Genomic DNA, 26,370 nt, shown 5'->3' with positions numbered 1-26,370 from the left:
TGTAATATACAGCCCAATGCCCCCTCTCTCCCTGGAGATTTGACCAAATAAGATCTCGTGGTGTACCCTGTCCTCTATAGGCATGTCCTTGTTTCAATACATAATTAAACTAATTTGCCTTACCCTCACATTTCCCTATATTTACATAAGAACAACAATAAATTGTGATATAATGATTTAATTTATATAACAATGTTCAAATGTTCAAATATATTACCTTTTGCTTAAAGTTTAATAAACTTAGTTTATCCTTTTCCTAACATTTGTCTCTACAAAACGATTGAAATTTTCAAATATAATTTTTTCAAAAACGGCTGCATTTTAGATTTTATTGCAAAGTGAAATGAAGTTACCTAACCTAGGGTAATGAAATGCACTATGCCTTAATTTAGGTTCTGACACAAAAGTCAAAGCACCTTCATACGCATTGTGTATAGCATTATTTCACCATCCTGGAAGTCTTAGGATTCGACTTTTGCTGGGTCACCTACCTAACTATCAATTACCTTATGTGGGCAAGGCTGTAGTCATGCTGACACATTAACGTCAGGTCTAATAACTTTTGAGCAAACTCTCTCCTTTTCTGTTCTAACACCCTGGAAATTAGGTTAAGTAACACCCATCCAACAGAAAATCAATTCTTGGATTTAACAACCTTTGTCGGAAAGACCTAACTGTGCATGGTATGGGCCAAGGCATTCCCCCTACTTTGTCTATTTATGTTGTGCATCTGACAAATCATCAAAAGGAACAATTTTTAGCGTATTAGTTATAATGCAGTGTTAAGCTAAGCTTAGAAATTATCAACTCCCGACAACGAGAGGATGCACTATGTGTTAATCATTCAGCTGTCTATCTTGGAAAGCAGCCGAGAAAATCCCATTGCCCCCATAGTAATGTGGACTAACTTATGGTCAGACAAAGTGAATTATATAGTGTTTTCTCTACTAAAATTAGGATTAGACTTTAAGACCTATTTTTGTTTTTTTGTGTTCTATGTTGCAAAATCAGGTATTAGGTGATAAATCTCTAAAATGATCTAATTTTGTCTTTAGAAGCATTATTGGCAAAAAAGTTAATTTTCCCTCTTTTTATCTGTAATACAAATTAGTAAGATTTTTTTGTTTAAAAATAGTATTCACCCTGCAATTGCATAAATACTAAATAGCTATGAGATTCATGTCATATTTTTGCTGCTTTGTAAGTTAATCAGAAAACCCAAGTTTCCCTTTGAAGGAAATCACCTGATATTAATAAACAGAAAAAAATACTGTTTTGTAAATTAAAAACTTTTACAAGGATCATTTAATTCATAGGAAACTTTGAAGAAAAAACTATAAAATGGTCAAACAGAAACTTCTCTCTAGTGTTTGACTATCTTTTTTGTATGTAGTATGTAACCTTTAATATACAAAACAATATATATTCAACATGAGCAGGGACTTTGATTCAGCAAATTAATTCCATTTGTAATTGCTGAAGATTTGGATATTTTGTGTTAAGCCACTTGGCGTACAACTCCTTTTGTGTTGTAACTAAAGCGAAATGGGTAAGAAGGGGGGGGGGGGAATTAAGAAAATATGCTGGGGGGAAAATTTCACTAAAATTTCATGCTGAACATAAATACTTGAAATCACCCAACTGTTCCTCACATTTTAATACTAGGAATTTTAATTTGGGTAAAAAGGTAATATACATATTAAACTCCTCCCTGGTAACTATACAATTTATTTTTATAGGAATAAGATTATCGATATTAATTGATTAACGTAAAAAATAAGAACAAAAACAGCTCTTCTGTAGATTAAAACTAATGGTGAATAATATTGGACACTGCTGGTTTGTACAAGCCAATTAAGACTTGAACAAAGTCCCCAAAACTTATAATCCAAGTAATAGGAGAATCTGCTTATAAAAGTTTAGAGACCAATGAAATTTACAGGCTAATGTCCCTCCCTTTCCTGGTAATTCATAATGATTTTTTGAGTTATAGAGGAACTACAATTGTCCAAAGAGGAAAACTAAAAGTGGTGTGATTATAAAAAGCGTCATTGAACTTTGTATTTGTTGATAAAAATTTAAGAACAAAGTATAAGTAATACATATTAGGAAAAGAGTGAGGAGATACAACATTCCTTATCTCTAACAAGAAGAGAACTTGCATTTAATATAAAAAGGCTTAAAATTAGCATTTTATTCACATTTGGGTCTAGCAACTTTAACATAATGTTTTATACATTAAAAGCTCTTGTAGTTTTGGCTGTTTGTATTTTTCATAAAGGTTAGTATTAAAATTTTATACAAGGTTTTGTGACTTTTTTTCTTGAAGAAGTGTAAATATATCCTATAATATAAAGTAGTAAGATTATTTTGTGTCAAGCAAAAATTTTTGGATATTAGGAGTCTAAACTGGCTATAATTCCAGGGAAATGTTATAAACATCTTGAGATGAATTTTGCTTTCCCTAGAAGCAACTAGTAGGAATATAAAATAATAATTTCTACTAACATAAAGTTTTACTACTTCAGCATTAATAAAAAATATTTAAAATAACATTTCTGTTTAATTTTAAATGCAATATTAAAATGTGTTAATTATTAATTTAACATATCATTACCCTAAGAAATCCCCCCAACCTAAAAAATATAATTTTTGCTTTCATCTTAAGCAAATAATAAGTTTTCCACTTAATCAGGTTTAGAGACTTTATAGGATATTCATTTGAAAAATTAGCAAGACTGAACATGATTGAAAAATAAATTTCATATTATAGGCAGAACAAAATCTAATTAATTAAAACATTAAATTACTTTCATAAAGTTGTGTTTAATGAAAGTAGGTTTTGATTTAGTTTGTGTTATTATTTTTATGCTTACTTATGGCACTAAAATTATTATAAGCAAAACACAAATTCCTCAACAGCTAATAAATAAATCAATAATAATATTTTGTTTAGCATATGGAGAGAATGAGGGTTGGGTTGAGTATCTAGGAGACAACAATGAAGAATTTCATGACATACCTCTCCAATGGGAAGCAGGATCCAGGGTAAGTGGTCAACCCTTTTCACCAACTCAGAAAGAGAGAGGATACTAGCAATTAATATCTTCTATTTTTTGACAATCTAACATTAAGGTTGAACTTTATGATTGTTTAATAAAGCAATTCAACAGTATTGGGTTGACTGATTAAATCCTCTAAAAAACTCTTTAACTAAGAAACCGTTTTGAAGAAATTCTGTACTACAAGTATTTTTGAGCTAAGGTGTTATTCTACTCTTTCTTTTAATGTTGCATATAGAACATAACATTATTTGTGACAACTTTCATACAATTTTGTTTCTATTAGGTCCCCAACTGGCTATATGGCACCTATGTTAGAAATGGACCAGGACAACATAGTTTCGGATCCAACCGAAGACAGATGAACAATTGGCTGGATGGTTTTGCTAAGCTACACTCCTTCAAGTTCATTGGAGACAAGGTAATTTTTTTTTATTGGATTTTACATATTTTGAATGATTTCTTATTTTTAATTACAAGTGGCAAATTTTTTAGGTATCTAGCATAGACTATTTCAATAAGATTATTTTGTGTTTAGGTACTCTTTAGTGGAAGAATGCTTGAATCTGGAAACTATCTTAAATCAGTAGAGAAGGGAGAATTAGTACCCCAGCTCACCCTCAATGCCTTCATTGATGAAGAAAATGAATGGAATCTTCTGGAAGAAGGACAGATTATGGGAGGGGTAAGTTTTCTGAATCTAAAAGACCACACAACAATGACATTCTTTAAAATGTTACATTATTGAGGAAAAATATTAAGGTATCAATAATCATTTCATAATTTAGATGGTTGAAGGAACAGCTTTTGACAATTTCAATCCCATGGTCTGGAGATTTGGTGCTAAGGATATCAACAATGGAATGTATATGGCAGTTACTGATGCTCCTGCAGCACTTCAATTCAATATTTCTGACTTATCTACAATGGGTAAGACTTACATTTATTTACTGATATTTTTACTGTAACATTATATATGATTTTGAAAATATGTAACCCAATCTTATTTTCAGGGGTGCACCTGCCTCACAGAGTTCCTTTTCCAACAACAGGATGTGCCCATCCCCTGAGAGAACCCGGAACAGATAACACACTGTGGTTTATGACCAAGATTGGTTTGACTGGTAGGGTGAATTATCCAATTATTTTTTATACATTTTATCAATCTAATTGTACTAGTGGCTGCGCCCCTAGCATCTAGGGCTCAAATACTAAGGGATATGGAATGGCAGAAAAATAGCATAAAACCATACCCAGACTTATTTAGGAAAATAAAATAGCATAAAACCGTCTCAGGGCCTATAAGAAGCTTCCCTCTAAAGGAGAACCATATCAGTTCAGTGGTTAGCGAGATCCTTTGCTACAAACAAAAAAGCTTAGTACTTTATATAATAGGATTGGCAATTTCTAGTGTAACTCAATGATTTTTTTATGGTTTAGGCAAGGACTTTGTGGAAATCCAAAGATACAGACCTTCTGATGCCTTCGAATCACCTGAGGTTATTGCTACCTTTGAGCCAGCCAAGACATCCCTTGTTCATAGCTTCTCTGTTACTGAAGACTACTTTGTTCTCTTCATGTATCCTCTTGATGCTGATCCCCTGGTAAGTTATTTTTCTATGGAAAGACTTCTTCTATTTCTTGTTTCAGTTTTCTTTAATAGTCTAATAGTCTTTTTATGGATCTCTACTGTATTTGATATAATTTCTGCTGATTTAGGAAATCATCAGCAAGAAGTTTCATGTGATGGAAGCACTTTCCTGGAAAGAAAACACAGACACTGATGTTTATGTCATCAACCGTAACACTGGAGATGTTAGACATCTGACCACCCAGCCAATGTACTCTCTTCATCATGCCAATGCTTATCAGATAAACAAGGTAGAGTCTAGATTTTTCTCAATAGATTTACAATTACAAAATCAACATATGCAATTTCTTCAGATTATATCTTTGTAATTGAAATCTAACTGTTTTCAGGATGAGTTAGTTGTAGATCTCTGTGAGAGGAGCCCAAATGCCTTAAGAGACTACCTGACTGTAGGTAAATAGATTTATTTCACAACATTATCCTTATACAAAAGTTACAGGATGTCTCAAACTGAACCAATATGATTCTCTTTTACAGTGTAGCTTTTCTTAAGTCCTGTTAAGGTTAATAATTAATATTGGGGAGGGTACCAAAACCCTTCAAAGAAAAATACTCCGACAAAAATCAAACCAAATTTTTAACTATAATTGAAAATGTGGAAGAGTCAACTCAAACATTCCTACCCTAGAGGTCTCTTCGTAGCCACTAGTACCTATTTTATAAATAAGATTTTTAGGTTAAGTTTTCCCAAATGATATAAATCATAACCTATTAAATTGTTTAGACAAACTCTTCAATCCACCTGAGACAACTGACTGGAAGCATGTGAAGTCAGATGAATTCTCCAGGTGGACAATCAACATGGCCAACAACACAGTCACTAAATCCCTTTTTGTCGACAGCATCAACAACACATTTGTCAACATGCTTGACTTCCCAATCATCAACGAAAACTACCGTGGTAAGCCCTACTGTTATCTGTACGGAGACTCTCTGATTGACTACACCAGAACAGCAATTGTCAAGAAGGATCTTTGCAATAATGGCCAAGACAAAGTCTGGTACAGAGAGAATCATTATGTTTCTGAGACCTGGTTCTTCCCAACTCCTGGAGAATCTCTCCCAGAGGATGATGGAATTCTCTTCACTCTTGTATTTGATGGAGAACTGAAGCAGAGCTACATCATGCTGATGGATGCTGTCACACTTGAGAGTATTGCTGTGTCTTATCTACCTGTCAATGTTCCTTGGTCTGCCCATGGTTATCTTTTCCCAGAGGCTCAATTTTAGTTTCTTTTATAAGTTCATTGATAAATGCAATTCTTAATCAAGTTGGTATGTACAACTGACTTAATTTGATCTCTGAAATTTGCAACACAATCATTTTCTTTAGTTTTATGTTTCCTTTCTTTTTTCTATGAATATTTTTTCTTATTTTTTAGTTTCCATTGAAAATGTGAACTCTTGTATGTTAAAATTCATTCTGTATGTTCATTCTGTTTAATACCTTATCAATGTGTTTAATTGTTTATTAAGTTTTAAGTTTAAATAAATATATTTAAAAAATAGATATTGTAACTCTATGGTTAGGTATGCTTAGGTATTAAATAAATAGTTATTTGGAAAAGGTATAACAAAATTTTTGATATCAGAATAATGACTTAATCTAATAATTTGATATCTGGACTTTTAATTGACAGAAATTAAATTGCGAAATTATTGTCTAATGTATTCTACTTTGGAAATTATTATTGCCATGAATTTAAAATTGGTTGTCGTCTTTGAAAGACCCTAAACTAAGAAATTATTTTAATTTGAATAGAAAACATCAAATACCAAAGAAGTTGTTAAATAACCATATTCATTATTGTCTTATGTACAGTAATATCTCCTTTGTACAAACAGTCCTCAATTTCAGAACAGCTTAATATTAGTCAGATATAGGTTATATGCCTTTTCAACAGCAAGTTATGTCAGTACATTTCGGAACATGTTACATTCTCTTACCAAAAAACTTACTTTGGTTTATACACCCCACTATTTTCTCTTATTAAGTCATCATATTATAATTATTATATCATTAGTATTTTATTTATCAAATTGAAAAGTCTGATCATTTTTCAGGATATAGTCTGCAAATTCAAAACAAATGTAGTTATTATAAATTTCTCATTACCTGTATTTAACTTTTTGCCTTTTATGAATCTTGAAAATATTTTATTGACCTGAGGAGTAAAAAATACAAAATTATTACATATGTTTCTTCACAACGAAATATTTTAAATGCAAAGTAGAATTTAAATCTAATTTAATTATGTAAGGTTTATTTTACCTGAAGCTAAAAATCTCGAATCAACTTTTCAGTGTAGATTTATAAATGTCTTAATATAGTTTTAGGCTGTTTTTCTAACCTTCCACGTTCTCTTAAATGAGTTAATATGATAATTAGACAGTTAGAAATATTGAAAATTAAAGATTACTAGCTGAAAAAAACTTCTATATTCTTATGAACACCTTACCTATCAATATGAATTCAATGATTAGGCGGCGAATTTTTTACATTTTCCTGATGCCTTGGATGTTGCAATTAGGTACAAATTTTATCTTGAAATATTTTGTATTGAATTAATCAACATTGACTTATCCCTCTATATTAGCATCTAGAAGCCCTTAGGAGGGGAGGGGGGGTTCACTATCCTCCAAAAATGAAATAACTGTAAACCTTTCCAGGACCTATGAGCATGGGAAAACCATATCGGTTCAGAGGTTAGCAAGACCCTTCGGTACGCATAGACAGAAACAGACAGGCATCCTATTATAGGTATACTTTTATATAAGGATTACTATGTGGTTGTTCAAAATTTTGTATTTAATCTAAAGTGAACTAAGTCCTCCTAAAAAGTATATAAAGCTTCCCCTAAAACTTTTTAAATCCTACGCTATTTCTTATTTTGATATTCGTTTAAAATTATCTGTAATACTATACATTGTTTTTCGGTATAGCTGAGAACCAGTTCGAATTCAGCGGATATTAATCGAATTCGAAGCCATACTGCAGAGCTTTTCCTAAAAATTTTCAATCAGCTAAAAGTTGCATTTCTTCTTTCCCTAAAACAATTGATTTTTCAGCTAAACATCTTTTATTTAAAATTTTTCTAAATGATTATCTTTAAAAAGGCTAATTTAACTTTTTTACTCCATTTTTATCTTTTTTCGTTGAATATTTGGAATATTTTTGTACTACATATATTTTACGCTGACTACTATTTATTCATTTATACAGACGGAGTTTATACAAAATGTTCAAGTTTTAATACCAGTATTGCTTCGAAAACGATTAGTTTCTGCTGGATTAGAATCGGTTTTCAGCAATACTGAAAAATCATTTATAGCAACGTATTACATACAATATTCCAAGAACATTAACATAAAAATTATAATAAGAAAACTGGCTTTAATCTTATAAGTCTTATTTTAATATCCGAGGAAAGCTGTCTATTATGCGATGCGATAAATAACTGTTATAGTCTATTAAAGTATTTTCCCTCTAAGTGCCTAGCGAGCTCAGAACCCTCTTCCCCTTATTTTTAAAATATAGGGACGGGTATTATTTTTCTTTATGCCTAACCCCTGCAGTCACCCTAACCATGTGCGCAGTGAACCTAACCTAAGCTGACTTAGAGAAAAACATTGTCGCTGTACTATATTTTCTTTAAACAGACAATCAAATCTTTAATTGCAAGGTCTTTGTCACCGAAGTTCTAACTATCATTGCCAGAATTGTCTCAAAGTAGTAGTTGGCACAAATCTAAATGGAAAGTAAATGGATATATTATTACTTGGATGTTACACCAGATTTTCATGTTCTCTAATAAAGTACATTTTGTAGCGGGCTAAACTATCGATTTATCCAACCACCCTATTCAACCCCTCTCCTAGAAAAAAAATGTCCCATAAACGAGTACCATGATAGCAACCTAAATTAACGACAATTTTTCCTCTGTCATAATATTCACATATATTTTATATTCATTGGGAAGTATAAATAATTTAGCTGTAACGAAGGAACATAAAACTATACTCTGACCGCTCGATAGACTCGCCTATAATACAGCTGTAACGAAGGAACATAAAACTATACTCTGACCGCTCGAGAGACTTGCCTATAAGTGTGTAATTCACAGATAGTAAAATTTTTGACACATAGAAGAAAAGGATGACAGCATTGTTAGAAATGCTGTGTAGTAGGATATGATATTACAAACAATGTTCCGGTTTTATTAATATCATAACTGGATATGGAATACGTGGATATATTAACAGGGAAAATTTGTCTTTAATTTAGGTTGCTATTTACCCTGTCATTTATTGATCAGATGGAAGGTGATGGGGTAAAGATGGGTTGGGTTGGATCATCAATTTACAAGCTACAAGGTTCACTTTATTAGAGTACTAATAATATACCTATTCGTAGCAAATTTTCTCCTGATTTTCTATAATTATTTTCTAAGTTTAGCTGCTAAATATTGATGTGTAGTAGACAGGTATTTAGAATTTTGATAATTTCAAACCAGGCAGGGAGGTGACATTGGACTGTCTATTACACTAGTCCACAAAGTTTTATAATAACATATTCTTATTTGTTGGCTTAACAACTTCATTAAAATTGATCGGTTGGTCTTTAAGTTGAGTGTCCGAACGTTGCAACCACTAATTGTAATCTACAGATAGGTATATGTATCTTTATTGGGGAAGTGTCGTATCCCTTTAGTTCCCTGATTTAGGTAAAAACTTCTATATCAATGAAAAATAATCAGTGTTTATTCATTCTGAACATCGAAAAAGACATTTAATTTTCACTTAAGGGGCGATTTGTCGTATTTTCAAAATGTTTTTTTGTATAGGTTAATTTAGGTTAGGTTAGGTTATATTGTGTTAGGCAATTGACCCCGCAGGGTTAGAGTCCCCCCGCAGGGGCTAGCAATAGCAGAAAAGCTACTGTGAAAAATACGAAGAATCGCCCCTTAAAATGCGTTGCCACAAAAGGGACTATAACCCCTAATTGTTATGGTAATATTTAGGTAGAACTTTTTTCTTTCGACAACTGAAGCCCCCAACCTTTTTTTCTAGTGTCTAAAAAAACACATTTCTTGCCTCTAAGCTATCCTAGAGTTTAATCTTAACTCAACCTAACCTGTAATAATTATCTTTTTTTTCAGCATTAAATAAACACTTATATAAATCCGATAAAATATTTACAGACAGTTTTTACCTTATTTGGTAAAATTAACACTATCAAACAAATTTGAGAGTAAAGCGATAAAGATTATCAAAATAATAATTTCTAGTATGGCTTTGAAACCAATTAATAAATCAGCTGGATTAGAACCGATTCTCAGCCATCTTAAAAATCATGTATAGCATCGCATTATAGACAATTTTACCAGCTTATACCAAGAATGAAATTAATTCGGAGAAAAATCAGGAAAACCTATTTTCAGCTGTCGTAGGGGGAAACACTTATGTTGCAGGAATATTAAAAATTTTAATATCCACAGATAGCTGTCTGTAATACGATGAGATAAATAAATATTTTAGATTATACATTTAGTAAATTAAATAGAAATGGAATTAAATTGCCCAGGGAGGGAGGGGACATTGAACTGTAAATTGCACTGGTACCCAAAGTCTTATGATCACGTTATCTTGTTTGTTGGCTCAAAACTTTGGGTACTTATCGAATTTTATGTTCAAACTGTACATCCATTAATCTAAAAAAGTGTAATTTTGTTCATTATTAATTGGGATGTATATGATTTTACGTTTCTTTCCATGTCTCTGTTAAATAATCATAGTAAAATGGATATAGAATATACGTGGATAAATTGACAGGGGGAAAATTGTAGGCAATTAAGGATGCTAATATGGACCTTATTTATTGGTCAGTTCGTTCATCAGGGGTAGATGGATAGGGGGTATCGTTATTTTAGCCAGCTACGAGCATCACTTTATTAAAGTACATGATAATCTGGGTGTAAACTCCAGTAATAATAAATCCATTAATATTAAGTAATTTGATGAATATGATTACTGACATAACGTACAGTATGTATATTTGAAAGTAAAAAATACGAATACTCTGTATGATAAAAAGATTACATTTCTTTTAAGGCAAGTACATTGGTCTGTGTGTCCCCAAGCAGAGATCTTTGGGGATAGGACAAGACAATCAACAATGGGTCCATAAAGTTTTATAGTGGCTTTTTCTTATTCGTTGGCTCAACAACTTTGGATGGGTCATTAAGTTTTGTGATTTTGTATCATTCTTCTGTCTTCTTTTCTTCGGTCTTCCGTCATCATTTGTTGTCATCCTTGTTTTCAAACACTTTGTTTTAATAGAAGTTTCTGTACAATTGGATATTTTAAAGTTAGTGTGTTTTTCAACCTATTATTAAAAAAATAAACTATTTTTTATTTTGCTAGGTCGTTTTAGATGTAAAATGGTAAAATTGTAAAAATATTAATCAATTTTGTTTATATCAATGTTATCATAGCTAAGATTTATTCTTTGTCCAGAAATATTTGAAAATTTGTGAGCTGTCATTAAATATCTTGTGATTTGTGCGTGTTACTGTTTAGTACATTTACCTCATTTACCAGTGGGGACATTAAAATGGTTAAGGGTGTCCTTAAGTTGATAATATTAAATGTAAAACAAGGATGACAACATCCATAAAAGCGAAGCTCTGAAATGGTAAGACAGACGGACGTACCGACACCAATTATAGAAAAGCTTCACTATTAAAAAAAGGTGCCTTCTCTCAAAGTTAGTAGCGAGCAACTAAATGAATTTAAATAGGTTTTTTTTATGCCTAACCACTGCGTGAAACTTTAATTTATCGAACCTCGAACATGTGGTACCATAACCATGCGGGTCTACCTTGCACTCAATATAACCTAACGTAAAAATAATCTATTTCAAAGTAATGGTGTAGGAGTTATTTGCTCGACTAAACCAATTAAGAGAAACTACCAAAACGTTTCTAGAGTTCATTAATAGTTATTTATCGCATCGTATTATAGACAGCTTTCCGTAGATATCAAAATAAAAATACAAGATTAAAACTGGTATTGATTTCAAGATTTATATTTTAATATTTGTGGAAAATTGTCTTTAATACGATGCAATACATGGTTTTTCAAATGGCTGCTGAACCAGTTCTAAGCAATAATGGACTATTTAATTACCAAATCCAAAACAATTAAGAACTAGTATAAGTTAGTTTACTTATAAAAATAAATGTATTTATTAACAATTGTAAATTAAACTCTATTCCTTTCAAAGCCCATACTATATAAAATATGCATAGATAGTAAAAATATCTTACAAATTACTCATAAACTATTTTTGATTTACTTTAAAAGTGTCCTAATACTTTCTTATCAGGGCTCGGCAGCCGCGACTAAGCCTCAAATCCTAACCCATTTGAATTTTTTTAAAGAGGGACTGCCATATTTGGATTTGGTTTAGACTTTTTACATAATTTTTTTAATTGTGAAAGGTTGATTCCGAAGAGGTTTTCGGCCGGCTGACAGACGGCTGCCGAGCTATGTTTTTTATGTAGTTTCTTTTTAAAAGCGAAGCTTTTCTATAAGTAGGGTCGGTCCGTCCGTCCGGGATAGATAGCTTTTATTTGTTAATTTAGGCATGTTAGAATTGTCCTATCGATTTCAAATTTTGCACGGTGATTCCTTTAATATTTAGGTACGTAGCAACTCTATAATCATCACCAAAATGTCCGTACGTCCATTTTAAACATGTTGATTTTTTAACTTTTATAACAACAAATATTTATGTGATCTAATCATCCGATTGATCTGATTTTTTGTTTATTGATTCCTAGGACAACAAAGTATAATGTAATAAGCGAAGCAACTCTATAATCAAGTCCTAAAAATGTAAGTATGTCCATAAACATTATCCTGAATCAAGCAGTTTTTCAACAAATTTACTTACAATTTTGCTTTGACTCTTATACATTTATATTATGATTATTCAGTTCAGACACTATACAAGTGTTAATGTCCGTTTGTCCTACCGTTTCATTGCTTCGCTTTTATGGATGTTGTCATCCTTGCTTAATCTTAATCTTTACAAATCAATGACATATTCTAATAGGTAATAGGAAGGTTTATAACTATGTTGGGGGGAAGGTATCTTCATTATGTCAAATTTCTTTACTATTCCTATAAACTAATATGATTTGTTATATGATAAAAACTATTGCTTAAATTTATTTAAAATTACAAATCCCATCTATAAAAGCTTACGCTTAATATCTTTGTTATTTTGTTAAATTACTAGCGGCTACGCCCCCTAGAAGCCTCCATTACCTAGGGGCTCTATATTAAGGGATATGGGAGGGGATAAAAATAGCCAAAACCCATACAAAACCCTTTTTATAAAAAGTAAAATAGCTAAAAACCATCCCAGGACCTATAAAAAGCTTCACTGAAGAGTAGGACCATTTCGGTACAGTGATTAGCGAGATCCTTCGCTACAGACAAAGTAAGCTTACTACTTTTTATAATAGGTTTTGTTGCCAGGCTCCTATAGGCCCTTAGGGGCACTTCAGAGGGGCTAATGGGGTTTGATAGTTGATTTTGACCAGTGGCGTGCGAAGCACTTTGTCTTAAGGGGGGGGGGGCATTTTGAACATTTTGCCCCTTCCCAAATCAAAGTGCCCCTAGAGGATACTTTGCTTTAGGGGCGGGGGGCATTTTAATTATATATACCTATTTTAAATAAGGGTCTTGTAAGGGGGTGGGATTACTTGATTATGGGCCTTCTAATCCCTATCCCTTCTTCCCCATCCCCTCCCCCCATCCCTTAGAAGGCCCATATATATATATATAGATAGATAGATAGATCGATCGATCAATCGATAGATAGATAGATAGATAGATAGATAGATAGATAGATAGATAGATAGATAGATAGATAGATAGATAGATAGATAGATAGATAGATAGATAGATAGATAGATAGATAGATAGATAGATAGATAGATAGATAGATAGATAGATAGATAGATAGATAGATAGATAGATATATAGATAGATAGATAGATAGATAGATAGATAGATAGATAGATAGATAGATAGATAGATAGATAGATAGATAGATAGATAGATAGATAGATAGATAGATAGATAGATAGATAGATAGATAGATAGATAGATAGATAGATAGATAGATAGATAGATGATGAGGTTGTCCTAGGAATCATTTTTCTAAAACTGTCATTATCTATAGTCAAACCTTCCAAGGACATTCTAAAGGAGAACTATATTGGTTCAGCCGTTAGCGAGACAGACTGACACACAAACATACACAGATCCTGTTACTTTTACATAATGATACATCCTGTTCAAATCAGTTTTTTTTCAAGTTGGGAATTTACAACAACAAAAAATGAAAACGTTTGCGCTTTAGATTACCAGGGATCTTAAGTGATAAGACAATTACCGATAATTTGATGTACACAAACTTACCCCTTATGTCGATTGCAATCAGTGGTTGAAACGATTAGACACTCAACTTAATTAACCAACATAAAATTCGAAAAAAGTCCCCAAAGAATATAAGCCAATGAATAAGAAAAAAGAAATTCTAAAACTTTGGGGACTAAAGCAATGAACAGTCCCTCTCTGTCTCTCTGGTATCATTACAATATTCAAACAATCCCAAAGGCAAACACACACACGCGCACGCGCGCACGCCCGCACGCACGTACGCACACACACGTACCCACACGCACGCCCGCACGTACGCGCACGCACACACACACGCACGCACACGCACGCACGCACGCACACACACACTCACATACACACAAACGCACAACCACATCTACGTCAATATATAGGTTAGAATCTCGGTGAATCACATTTTTTTCTAAATTGGTGAATTACAAAAAAAAGAGAAAATAGTGAAAATACTAGGATTTCACATCAGTTCTTTGCAGTCTGTGATATTGAAAACACTAAGCCTTGTAAGTATACTTTTTAGTTGATTAAACCTAGGTCTGTGTTCAAGTGCGCGGGAGGTCGGAAAAATAGCCCAAAACCAACCCAAGATAGTTATAAAACTTTCCTTAACATTACAACCCATTCGGACTAGAAATTTCTGAGATATTTTACTTTAGACAATAACCTTTATGTCATAGGATAATTTTTGCATATTTCTACAAAACTGTGATACAATCAAATAAATAACTAAAGGGTGAGCAAAAAAATGCAAATAAATTTCAAACTTCTAATTGCACGGCTTGTGTTAATAGTATAAAAAATACTTTGCATACCGTTAGAACTGATATGAATGAGCTCTATTTTTTTTTGGAAACATAAGTACGGTTCCTACATATAGTTTTGTTTAGTATTATACATTTTTGGTTTGATATGCAATGCTTTAAACGTTTAGCCTTTAAAAGAAGTAAAATCTCCATTTTTTGTTGTAGTTGTAGGTACTTTTCTAGACATACCCGTTTCTTGTAATTTAAACAATTTTCTTAAAATGAAAATTTTACGTTTGGGACCAGAACTAAAAATGGCAAAGGATGGCAATAAAATCTAAAAAAAAAATTAGAACTATGTATAATATCATAGAACCTTTTTGCTTCTACTCATATACATCTATATTCTGATTATTCAGTTCTGACACAAGTGTTAATACCCTTTTGTCCTACCGTTTCAGAGCTTCTCTTTTATGGATGTTGTCATAAGTTTTTACTGCTAATTTCACGAAATGGGCTATACCCCAAAAAAACTTGTGGGACCTAACCGATTACTCTCTTGAGTTGTCAGTATAAATACACTGTGGGCTAGAATTGAATCAAGACAAAAGTAAGTGCCGAGCCCTGAGACCTATGTATGGTGAAAATAGACATAAAACCATGATGATTCCAGGTAAAACCAAAATATTTCAGCGGGGGCTTTTTGAGAAAATTAGATTTGAAAATTTCAAGTTCAATTTTCACCCCCTAGGAGTTGCCGCATAATCAAGACAAGAAAAGCAAATATTATTTATTTTAAATTTTGAACAACTTTGCTTTTATAAAGTTCTTCATAAAATAACTCCTGAAGCGAGTTAATAAATGGCCATTTTTATCACTTGCTTTGCAAAGGTCACGAAAATTCAGCCTAAAATAAATCATATATAGAGAGGTTTTAAGAAGGACTTCATAAAAGCAAAGTTGTTCAAAATTTAAAATAAATAATATTTGCTTTTCTTGTCATGATTATGCGGCAACTCCTAGGGGGTGAAAATTGAACTTGAAATTTTCAAATCTAATTTTCTCAAAAAGCCCCCGCTGAAATATTTTGAAATATCTCAGGGCTCGGCACTTACTTTTGTCTTGATTCAATTATAGCCCACAGTGTATAATGTTACAATTTTTGTAACACCACATAAGTAAAAACTTTAGCTAAGCCAACGCGCATGATTGTACGCGCATGATTGTACGCGCATAATTGTATGCGCATAATTGTATGCGCATGATTGTATGCACATGATTGTATGCACATGACCCAAATTTTCCGAGCGCGCAGGCAAGAAGTTATAATCATGTATGTATAAAAATAATATCATAATTTCAGAGCCCTCCAACAACTAAGAAAATAATATCTGAACCATCAATATGTCTCAGGTACCATATTCAAAAGTGGAGCTTTTCTATAATTAGGTTCGGTCCGTCCGTCCGTACATCCGAGATGGTAGCAAATCTATAACCATTACCAGAATGTCCGTCCATTTTAAAGATGTTGATTTTTTCACTTTCTAACAACAAATTTGTATGTGATCTAGTTATCCGATTCATATGATTTATTAATCCTTGGAATACAAAGTACAATATTATAAGCAAAGTAACTCTATAATCAAGTCCTAAAAATGTAAGTATGTCCATAAACATTATCCTGCATCAAGCAGTTTTTCAACAAATTTAATTACAATTTTGCTTCGACTCATATACATTTGTATTCTGAATATTCAGTTCTGACATTATACAAGTGTTAATGTCCGTTTGTCCTACAGTTTCAGTGCTTCGCTTTTAGGATGTTGTCATGCTTGTTAAAAAGTGTTTGCAAAATAAAACAAAAACTATTTGTTTAAAAAACAAGGATGACAACATCCATAAAAGCGAAGCTCTGAAACGGTATAACAGACGAACATTAACTCTAGTAGAGTGTCAGAACTGAATATACAAAATATAAAAATATATAAGTTTTGTCAAAATTATACGTAAATTTATTACAAAATTTCTTTAATACAACATTCTGTTTAAGGACATACTGACATTTTTAGGACTTGATTATAGAGATGTTTCGCTTATAATATATTACCTTATTGTAGTAGGAATCAGTACTCCAAAAAACATATCAATCGGATGATTTAATCAAATGAAAAATTGTTGTTAAAAACTTTAAAGAATCAACATGTTTAAAATGGACGTACATACGTCATTCTGGTAATAATTATAGAGTTGCTACGCTATACCTACGTACCTAACTACTACAGGAATCATCATGCAAAGTTTAAAATCAACAGGTCAATTCTAACATGCCTAAATCTAAAAAAGCTATCCGTTAAGGACGGACGTACCGAACCTAATTATAGAAAAGCTTCCCTTAAAAAACGCATTAGATTAGTTCTAGTTTCTGTCAAAATAATAATTTGTTGCTTGGTATTATGGCCATATTTCCATGGATATATAAAAAAATTATGAGCTGAAGACTAGTTTTGTTAGCTGTGAGGGGCTGGATGCCTGAGCAAACAAAACAGGTATTGATTTTATGATTTTTATTTTAATATTAGTGGTATATTGTCTGTAATACAATATGCTATACATGGTTTTTCAGTATAGCAGAGAACAGGTTCTAATCCAAGGGATAATGAATTCATACTGGAAAAAAAAATCCTTGCAATAATCTGTATTATGTTTACATTTAACAGCTAGCTTAAGGTTGGGCCTGATACTTTTTTGGCTGGATACCGGATACCAGATATCCGGCTGATTCTTAATGCCGGATGTCCGGTAACTGGTTGGATATCTGGCCAACGTTTGACATCCGGCAAATTACCGGATATCCGGCCGGCTAACCGAATATCTGGCGTTAGAAATCAGCCTGATATCTGGTATTCGGATAGTTTCAATATCAAATATCCGGCTGGATATTGAAAATGGCCCAATATCCGGCCCAACCCTAGTTTAGCTAAAGTTTTTATTTTATTTTTAGGTTTGGTTGTTAGCAAGGTTATGCTTACGGTTAAAATCATCCACTTTGATGCTGATAATAATTATATTTCTGAAGAATGTTCAGGTACATCTTACTAGGGTTTGGCCGGATATCCGGCAATTTTCAATATCCAGCCAGATACTAGATATTGAAACTATCAGGATACCAGATATCCTGCTGATTTTTAATTCCAGATATCCGGTAATTTGCTGGATATTGAACGTTGGCCAGATATCTTGCTGGATACTGGATATCCGGCATTATAAATTAGCTGGATATCCGGAAAAAGATGATTAAAGACCCTCCACAATCGTTTCGTGCATATCAGCATTCCAAGGACATTAAAATGTACGATGCCAAAGGCACAGGCTTAAAAACTGGTTTTTATCTTATGTTTGTACATTATTTTATTAGTAGAGAAAACTGGATATAATATGGTGCTAGACATACTTTTTCAGTATGGCTGAAAACCGGTTCTAATCCACTGGGTATTAATCGGTTTCAGATCCAAAGATTATGACATCATACGATAAAGTAACCAATGAGAGGCCAGCATAAATTTTACCATTGGTCAATTACCGTGTATACTGGCCTCTCATTGGCTATTCTATCGTATGACGTCATAAAACCTTCCATATATGATTTATTTAAGGCTAAATTTCCGTCACCTTAGCAAAGCAATTGATAAAAATGGCCATTAATTAACTCCCTTTAGGAGTTGTTTTATGAAGAACTTTATAAAAACAAAGTTGTTCAAAATTTTAAATAAATAATCTTTGCTTTTCTTGCCATGATTATGCAGTAACTCCTAGGGGATGGAAATTGAATTAGAAATTTTCAAATCTAATTTTCTCAAAAAGATCCCGCTGAAATATTTTGGTTTTACCTGGAATCATCATGGTTTTATGTCTAATTTCACCATGTATAGGTCCCAGAGCTCGGCACTTACTTTTGTCTCGATTCAATTGTAGCCTGGCGTGGACTATTATATCATTAAATGTTAAATACTTATACTTCTAGGAATCATCTGGAGAAACACTGAAATATGATGATGGATCTACATATATTGGAGAAGTCAGAAATGGAAAACCAAATGGAAAAGGGTTTATAACCGGGCGTCCAGGTTCAAAGTGGGCTGGAAGAAGTTATGATGGTGACTGGGTCGATGGTAAGATACATGGTTTTGGGGTATACAAGAATCTAAGTGGTGATATTTATGCTGGACAGTGGAAGTTTGATAAAGCGCATGGAAAAGGATTTATGAAATGGGCTTCTGGATCTAGTTATGATGGTGACTGGGTGGATAATAAGAGACATGGTTTTGGTGTATCCAAGGATGGTGCAATTTATGCTGGACAGTGGAAGTTTGGTAAACGGCATGGTAAAGGATTTTATAAATGGAGTCCTGGATCAAAGTGTGCTGGAGATAGTTATGATGGTGACTGGAAGGATGATAAGAGAACTGGTTTTGGGGTATACAGGTATTCAAGTGGAGCTAGTTATGATGGTTACTTTGTGGATGGTAAGAAACGTGGTTTGCGGATAAAAAATTAACAATTATAAGACTAAAACCAGATTTTAACCAAGATGTTGATGGCATGGTCTAATAAAACTGGTTTTAATCTTACAATTGTACATTTTTATATTTGTAGAAAACTGGAAATAATACAATGCTATACATAATTTTTAAATATTTCTGAGAACCGGTTCTAATCCACCAGATATCAATCGGTTTCGAAGTTTCCTTGAAAAGTAATTAATTTAATGGTTTACCATAATATTCATGTAAAACATTTACTTATAAGTTTATTATTTCAATATTTATTTTTAGCTATTTTGGGTTTTAAAATGCTGTTTATTAATGATAAATGTAGCAAATTGTTCATTGATTATTCTTCGTGTATTTAAGATTGGAGAAACTCTGAGAATAAAATTGTTATGATTCTTTATTATTAGTTAAAACTTAACTAACACCATTCTATGAGATTAAAAAGGTTTCACTATAAATACAAATTTGTATTCTATAATACAAAGTAGCTAGATGTCTGTCCGTCCGTCTGTCCCTCAAGATCTTGGTAACCACTGAACCGATCGGATTCTACTCTTCAGGGTATATACCTATTGGTCCTGTGGTGGTTTTAAGCTATTTTCGGGGGAGGTGAGTTACCCCCAACCCCCCCCCCAAAAAAAAAAAAAAAAAAAATTTTTGCTGAAGATTTCTTTGGTCCTTTTTTTGTAAAAGATTTCTTTGGTCCTTTTTGTAGGAGATTTCCTTGGTCCTTTTACGAATTTCGCCTTAATTTTTTTATCACCTCTTTAGGCAAAGCCCCTAGAGGCTAGGGGCGAAGCCGCTAGTTGATAAAAAAAGTATTGTAGTAATATTGTGGTAGAGATAGGCATAATAGGCTATGCTCCTAGCAACTGATTTATGCTTGTTATCAATGTATCAAAATTTATAGTTTATTTGTTAAGCTCTCTTCCACTAAATATATCAGGAAGAGAGTTGTCTAAATAGTTCTCCCTGCTTCTGGACAGGATGGAGAGGGGATGGTGTGGCTAGTCACCTTCCTTAGCTACAGCTAGGGGAAAGGCCTAACCCACCCTCCGTTACCTTGTAATTAAGCTCATTCTATGACATGTATGATATTTGCTATCCATATTGATTAATTGTATTTAGTTATTTGTTCACCGCTAGAAAATACACTTGTAAATCTAGACTAGCTTTATCATTCAACAAAGCTTACTCTATAATAATTTTTGTCCGACACCAAGAGCTGATTAGTACACTCAGTACTACAATGTAATGCAAATAGAATTATAAGAATAGAAGCATAGTCTGAACCCCTTTTCCGTAAATCTGACAAAGGAACTTCTCCAGCAGACAAAACACCTTAAAATTTTTCGTGTATATAACTTCTAGAAAGCTAACTTTATATCAAGGAATTCAATTATTCATAGCTGACTTATTAAAGGTTTTGTAATATGCGTTACACTATACTAGAAAATAATTTTTTATTATTATACGTGATATAATTTTACATGAGAAAAGCTTTATCCTAAGAAATGCGACTTTTTACAGCTGACTCTTTATATGAACAAAATGAAAAAAGTATGTCTTTTTTTCTTCCCCATATGTGTACTGTACAGTGTATACACAGTACAACGGTCCTGTTGAAAACGTAACGAACGTACTGTTGTATTGCTATTTGTTGTTATTTTATTTTTATATAATTTATTTCGAGGTAAACATGAGACAAACTATGAATTTATGTATTTTAGAAGTTTATAATAGATACAAATTACGAATTAAAGAATATAAATCGTGTACATTTGAAGTATGAGATATTATTTTTTGTTTTAATAGACACTCAAGAAAAAAATATGATGGCAAGAAGATTTAGCTAGGGTTATAAGCGCAACAAAGAGACTAAAAAGAGTTTCAGGGTACCATATGGGCCTCTGAAATCCAGAAACAAGAAATATCCAACATCTCACATTCAGCCAGGTTTCACTTTGCCGGAGTACTACGGCCAAGCCAGCTAGGATAGAGAGCTCTAGCCTTTTCTAGTGTCTTACTTATGTATCTAACAGTAACTCCAGCAAGTTTTATAATTCTATCTCATCTACAGATGGACTAAGGTCAGATTTAGTAGGCCATAGTCGAGAATCCAGGGTATATTACGGGCGCACTCCGAATCCGCCTTGTTGAACATATGCACGGCCAGCTCGTAGTGCATGTCCTCCACCATCCAAAGATTTTTATGGGCAAAAAGATCATATCCTAAGCTTTTTATAGTGGGGTCAAACGTCCTGATTGGTCAAGTAGTTTTGGAGCTATGGCCGTTTGAAAAATGTCCGGTTTTATGTGTCCAACCCTGTATATCATATATACATTTAGGGAAAAGACAATGGATGGTGATAAAATGATATTAATCAAAATTTCTTCTTATATAAATTCATCACTTGAAGAAACAAAACAGTATGGCTTCGAAACCGATTAATATCCGCCGGGTTAGAACTGGTTCTAAATCATGTGAAGCATCGTATAATAGACAATCTTTCACGAATATTAAATAAAAATCATAAAATAAATATCTGCATCTGCCTTTTGGTTAAAGGTTTTCATTTTAATATCCGTGGAAAGCTGTCTATAATACGGTGCGATAAATATTTTATTTTGAATCTAAATAAAGATTGCTTGAATCCATAAAAAACCCAAACTGTAAAATAAAAAAAATAGGGGTGGGAAGGGAGAACCTATGAAAAGTTACCATGTAAAGGAGAACCATATCAGCGGTTAGTGAATTTCTTCTGTACAGACATACACACACACACACAGATTCTCTCTCTTACTTTATTATAAAGATAGCGGATTCGCACTTGGGCTCTAGGTGCTTTGCCCATAGGTAATTTTTTGGGGGATGGGGGTGTCCCACCCCCCCAAGAAAATAGCTTAAAACCACCACAGGACCAATAGGTATATACCCTGAAGAGTAGAATCCGATCGGTTCAGTGGTCATCGAGATCTTAAGGGACGGACGGTCAGACAGACGGACAGACATCAAGCTACTTTGTATTATACATAGATTGTCTTGTAAATGAATAAAAGCTGCGTGTGTGTGTATACGTGTGTAAAAACTTTTATCTCCTAATTCTGATGAAATCAATCAAGATGAAGTCAAAATACCTATAAACCTTCCCAGGATAAGTTACTCTGTAAAGGAGAACCATATCGTTTCAGCAGTTAGCGAGATCATTCAGTACAGACAGACAAAGATCCTGTTACTTTATTACAAGGATTGTCCTGGTCTTTTTAATGAATAAAAGCTGCGTGTGTTTGTAAAAAAAAAGCTTTTATCTTTAAATTCTGATGAAATCAATTTTCCTAAGAAGTAATAAAATAAAATATACTGAATGAAGTTCCGGGCCTAAAAATATATTTCGAAGAAAGGGAATAGTTATATATCGCAATTATTAAAGACAAATTTTCGCTAATATTGAAATAAAAGATTATGAGATTAAAATGTGTTTTGTAAGCCACAGGCCCGGACTAACAAAACTGGTATTTAATTAATATTTTTTTTTAATATTAATGGAAACCAACTTCACCTATAGATGCAAACTAAATGGGTTGTTTTACGTATTTCTGTTAGGTTAGGTTAGGTTATATTGGTTACTGGGAGCACCGCAGTATTAATATTGTTAGTACCTTCTTTCAATTACTTTTTAAAATATTCTATCGTTGATTCTATATTTTTCAAAATTAACCTTAAAAAAGATTTAACCTATCCTTACAATCTTGAAATATTTTAGTATTCATGAGTTTCTGAGCAGGGAGGGAGGGGACATTCGGCTCTTTATTTAATAGTCCCCAAAGTTTTATAATAACGTTTTCTTATTCGTAAGCTTAACAATTTTGGGGTCTCTTATTAAATTTTGATTGAATGGTTCAATATGTTGAGGTCCAAACGTTATAACCACTGATTGTAATTTATGGGAGGGGTAATTTCGTGCATTTTCATTATCAATTTATCGTCGATTGTCTTATCCCTTTATATCCCTGGTTTGTGAGAGTGTGAAATTTTTAGACATTATTATCGGCCAATATACATTTTTCTGCGAGTTTTTGTAGACCAGGTTTATTTAGGTGAAACTACACAAAATAAGAGGGGTTATTTTTTCGCGTATTTTTCGTAAAGTTGTTCTTAATTATGAACATTTCATACATATACATTTGGTCATAATTAAAAACAAGGATGACAACATCCATAAAAGCGAAGCACTGAAACGGTAGGACGAACGGACATTAAAACTTGTATATTGTTAAAACTTAATTATCATAATATAAATTATAAGAGTCAAAGCAAAATTGTAAGTAAAATTGTTGAAAAACTGATTGATACAGGATAATTTTTATTGGCATACTTACATTTTTAGGACTTGATTATAGAGTTGCTTCGCTAATTACATTATACTTTCTTGTCCCAGGAAGCAATATACCAAAAATCAGATCAATCCGATGATTAGATCACATTAAAATGTGTTGTTAAAAAAGTAAAAAAATCAACATGTTTAAAATGGACGTACGGACATTTTGGTAATGATTATAGAGTTGCTACGCTTTCTAAATCGTACCAAACTACTAAAGGAATCACCATGCAAAATTTGAAATCGATAGGACAACTCTATCATGTCTAAATTAACGAAAAAAGCTATCCGTTACAGACGTACGGACGGACCGACCGTAATTATAGAAAAGCTTCGCTTTTAACAATTTGACTTAATAAGAGCATTTGACTAAACGTTTCTACTCAACTTTATGGAAAATACGCGATAAAAGACCCCCCTTACATAATTACATAAGACAGAGAGAGGGGACATTGGCAGGATATAAATGGATTAGACAATGACCAAACTACTTGATGTACATTACCACTGATGATAGAAAAAAATTACCACCTCTGCAGATTACAATTAGTGGTTAAAACGTTTAGACAGTAAACTTAGTGAACCAACTAATTATAATTCAATAAAAGCCCTCAAAGTTATTGAGCCAAACAATAAGAAAACTTTTTATAAAACGTTGGGGACTAGTATAATAGACAGCCCAATTCCCTCCCTCCATAGGACATAGGACAGTAAATTATACTGGTACCCAAAGTTTTACAAACATCCTCTTTGTAAACTTTATTGGATCTTTAAAGTTTGGTTCCAACAATTAAAATATATACCAGTAATTTTACTATATAGGAAGGGTGTATCATAATTGAATTATCATGCATTATCTTATCACTTAAAGTCTCTGCTTCTAAAGGTAGAAAAAATTCAGCGCAAAATTTATAAAAGAACACCAAGTTTTTCATTGAAAGAGTACTTATATATGCTTTCGAACCCTTAGGTATTAGTATAATTTACATTCCAATGTCCCCTCCCTTCCTGCTTTTTATAAAAAACAAGGATGACAACATCCATAAAAGCGAAGCACTGAAACGGTAGGACAAACTTGTATAGTGTCTGAACTGAATAATTAGAATATAAAAGTATCGAAAGAGTCGAAGCAAAATTTAAGTAAATTTGTTGGAAAACTGCTTGATATAGGATAATGTTTATGGACATACTTACATTTTAAGGACTTGATTATAGAGTTGATTCGCCTATACTATTGTTCTTTGTTGTCCCAGGAATCAATATACCAAAAATCAGATCAAACGGATAATTAGATCACATAAAAATTTGTTGTTAAAAAAGTAGAAAATCAACATGTTTAAAATGGACGTACGGACATTCTGGTAATGATTATAGAGTTTCTACGGTTTTTAAATCGTACCTAACTACTACAGGAATCATCATGCAAAATTTGAAATCGATAGGACAATTCTAACATGCCTAAATTAACGAATAAAAGCTATCTATCTCGGACGGACGGACGGACGTACGGACCGACCCTAATTATAGAAAAGCGTCGCTTTTAAAAATATATTTACTGAAATATACATGATCCTCTGTATTTGATAATAGTTTATCAGTTATGGGAATTTAATCAAATACCATGAATGTGAAATCAGGGATCTAAAGGGATAAGACAATGGCCTATAAATTGATGAATTTATGTATATCCCTAATGATGATTTACAAAATTACCCCTTCTGTAGATTACAATTAGTGGTTGAAATATTGAGACACTCAACGTAATGTACCACCATTCAAAATTCAATAAAAATGCCTTAAATCGTAATAAAAACTGTAGGGACTAGTGCAAAGTCTTCTCCCCCCATCTGATGTGAATTATTGGGGACATGAAGGGAGCGGACAACGATTTACAAAAATATAAAATCCGGTGTATAGGAACCAGTTCTCATCCATACGAAAAAACTATGTGAGCATCGTATTATATCCAGCTTTCTACGAATATAAAAATGTACAATCATAAGGTTAAAACCAGTTTTTAAACCCGTTCCATCGGCACCTCGGGGCTAAAAAAATGGTCTTAATCTTATAAGTGTACATTCTAAATCTGCTTAAAGCTGTTTATAATACGATGCGAGAAATAACTGTTCCCAAACACAAAATGTACCAGCAATCAAAGTAATAAATGTATAAGTTTAAATGTTTAATCCAGACAACTTCCTCCCCAAGTGAAAATATATAAGTATAAACGTATAATCCAGACAACTACTTGGTCCCTGTGGTGGAGACCTTTCGCGTCTGCCAGCAAATTGTTTTCTGTTCTTTTGTAGTGACTGGGCTGTGTTTCCGACGCTATTAGCTATCATCTTAAAAATCCAATACAAAATTGGGACAAGGTCCCCGCACTGTGGGCAGAGTTACTTGTAGCTCATTGCCCCTCTACCTTTTATACTTTAATGTAAAATGCATGATACTTTTATTATTTTTTTCCATTAGAACCTATCCTCGTAAATC

General features: G+C 32.8%; 2 protein-coding genes across 4 annotated transcripts; both read left to right on the top strand.

The window, feature by feature from the left end:
• Positions 1-2,137: 2,137 nt before the first annotated feature.
• LOC145334541 (carotenoid isomerooxygenase-like) lies at positions 2,138-6,210 on the top strand. The gene is made up of 10 exons (XM_080180004.1): positions 2,138-2,281; positions 2,957-3,048; positions 3,349-3,483; positions 3,601-3,747; positions 3,851-3,992; positions 4,076-4,186; positions 4,503-4,666; positions 4,782-4,943; positions 5,043-5,106; positions 5,438-6,210. Exons 1-10 carry the CDS (start codon positions 2,227-2,229, stop codon positions 5,941-5,943), a joined length of 1,578 nt encoding a protein of 525 aa, XP_080036130.1. The 5' UTR covers positions 2,138-2,226; the 3' UTR covers positions 5,944-6,210.
• An 8,416-nt stretch (positions 6,211-14,626) lies between these two features.
• LOC145334540 (uncharacterized) lies at positions 14,627-20,664 on the top strand. Of its 3 annotated transcripts, none has more exons than XM_080180000.1 (5): positions 14,675-14,708; positions 16,312-16,361; positions 17,428-17,494; positions 17,950-18,033; positions 18,970-20,664. In XM_080180000.1, the coding sequence occupies exons 3-5, from the start codon at positions 17,474-17,476 to the stop codon at positions 19,501-19,503; spliced, it is 639 nt and encodes a 212-aa protein (XP_080036126.1). In that variant the 5' UTR covers positions 14,675-14,708; positions 16,312-16,361; positions 17,428-17,473; the 3' UTR covers positions 19,504-20,664. The 3 variants fall into 3 exon arrangements, with proteins under 3 accessions (XP_080036128.1, XP_080036126.1, XP_080036127.1); XM_080180001.1 differs by having other exon boundaries at positions 17,362-17,494; XM_080180002.1 differs by lacking the exon at positions 17,428-17,494 and having other exon boundaries at positions 14,627-14,708.
• The last annotated feature ends 5,706 nt before the right edge of the window (positions 20,665-26,370 follow it).

Source organism: Acartia tonsa, chromosome 12, assembly GCF_053477335.1.
Source record: "Acartia tonsa isolate MP-2025a chromosome 12, ASM5347733v1, whole genome shotgun sequence".
NCBI classification, from domain to species: Eukaryota; Metazoa; Arthropoda; class Copepoda; order Calanoida; family Acartiidae; genus Acartia; species Acartia tonsa.
This window is presented reverse-complemented; position numbering and strand designations above follow the sequence as displayed.

Bases quoted from the DNA above. Each gene is read 5' to 3' on its own strand.
- LOC145334541 (XM_080180004.1), top strand. From the start codon at position 2,227: ATGTTTTATACATTAAAAGCTCTTGTAGTTTTGGCTGTTTGTATTTTT. The intron at 3,049-3,348 runs GTAAGTGGTCAA...TGTTTCTATTAG, and splicing joins AATGGGAAGCAGGATCCAGG to GTCCCCAACTGGCTATATGG. The intron at 3,484-3,600 runs GTAATTTTTTTT...TTTTGTGTTTAG, and splicing joins TCAAGTTCATTGGAGACAAG to GTACTCTTTAGTGGAAGAAT.
- LOC145334540 (XM_080180000.1), top strand. From the start codon at position 17,474: ATGCCTGAGCAAACAAAACAG. The intron at 17,495-17,949 runs GTATTGATTTTA...TTTTATTTTTAG, and splicing joins TGCCTGAGCAAACAAAACAG to GTTTGGTTGTTAGCAAGGTT. The intron at 18,034-18,969 runs GTACATCTTACT...TTATACTTCTAG, and splicing joins TATTTCTGAAGAATGTTCAG to GAATCATCTGGAGAAACACT.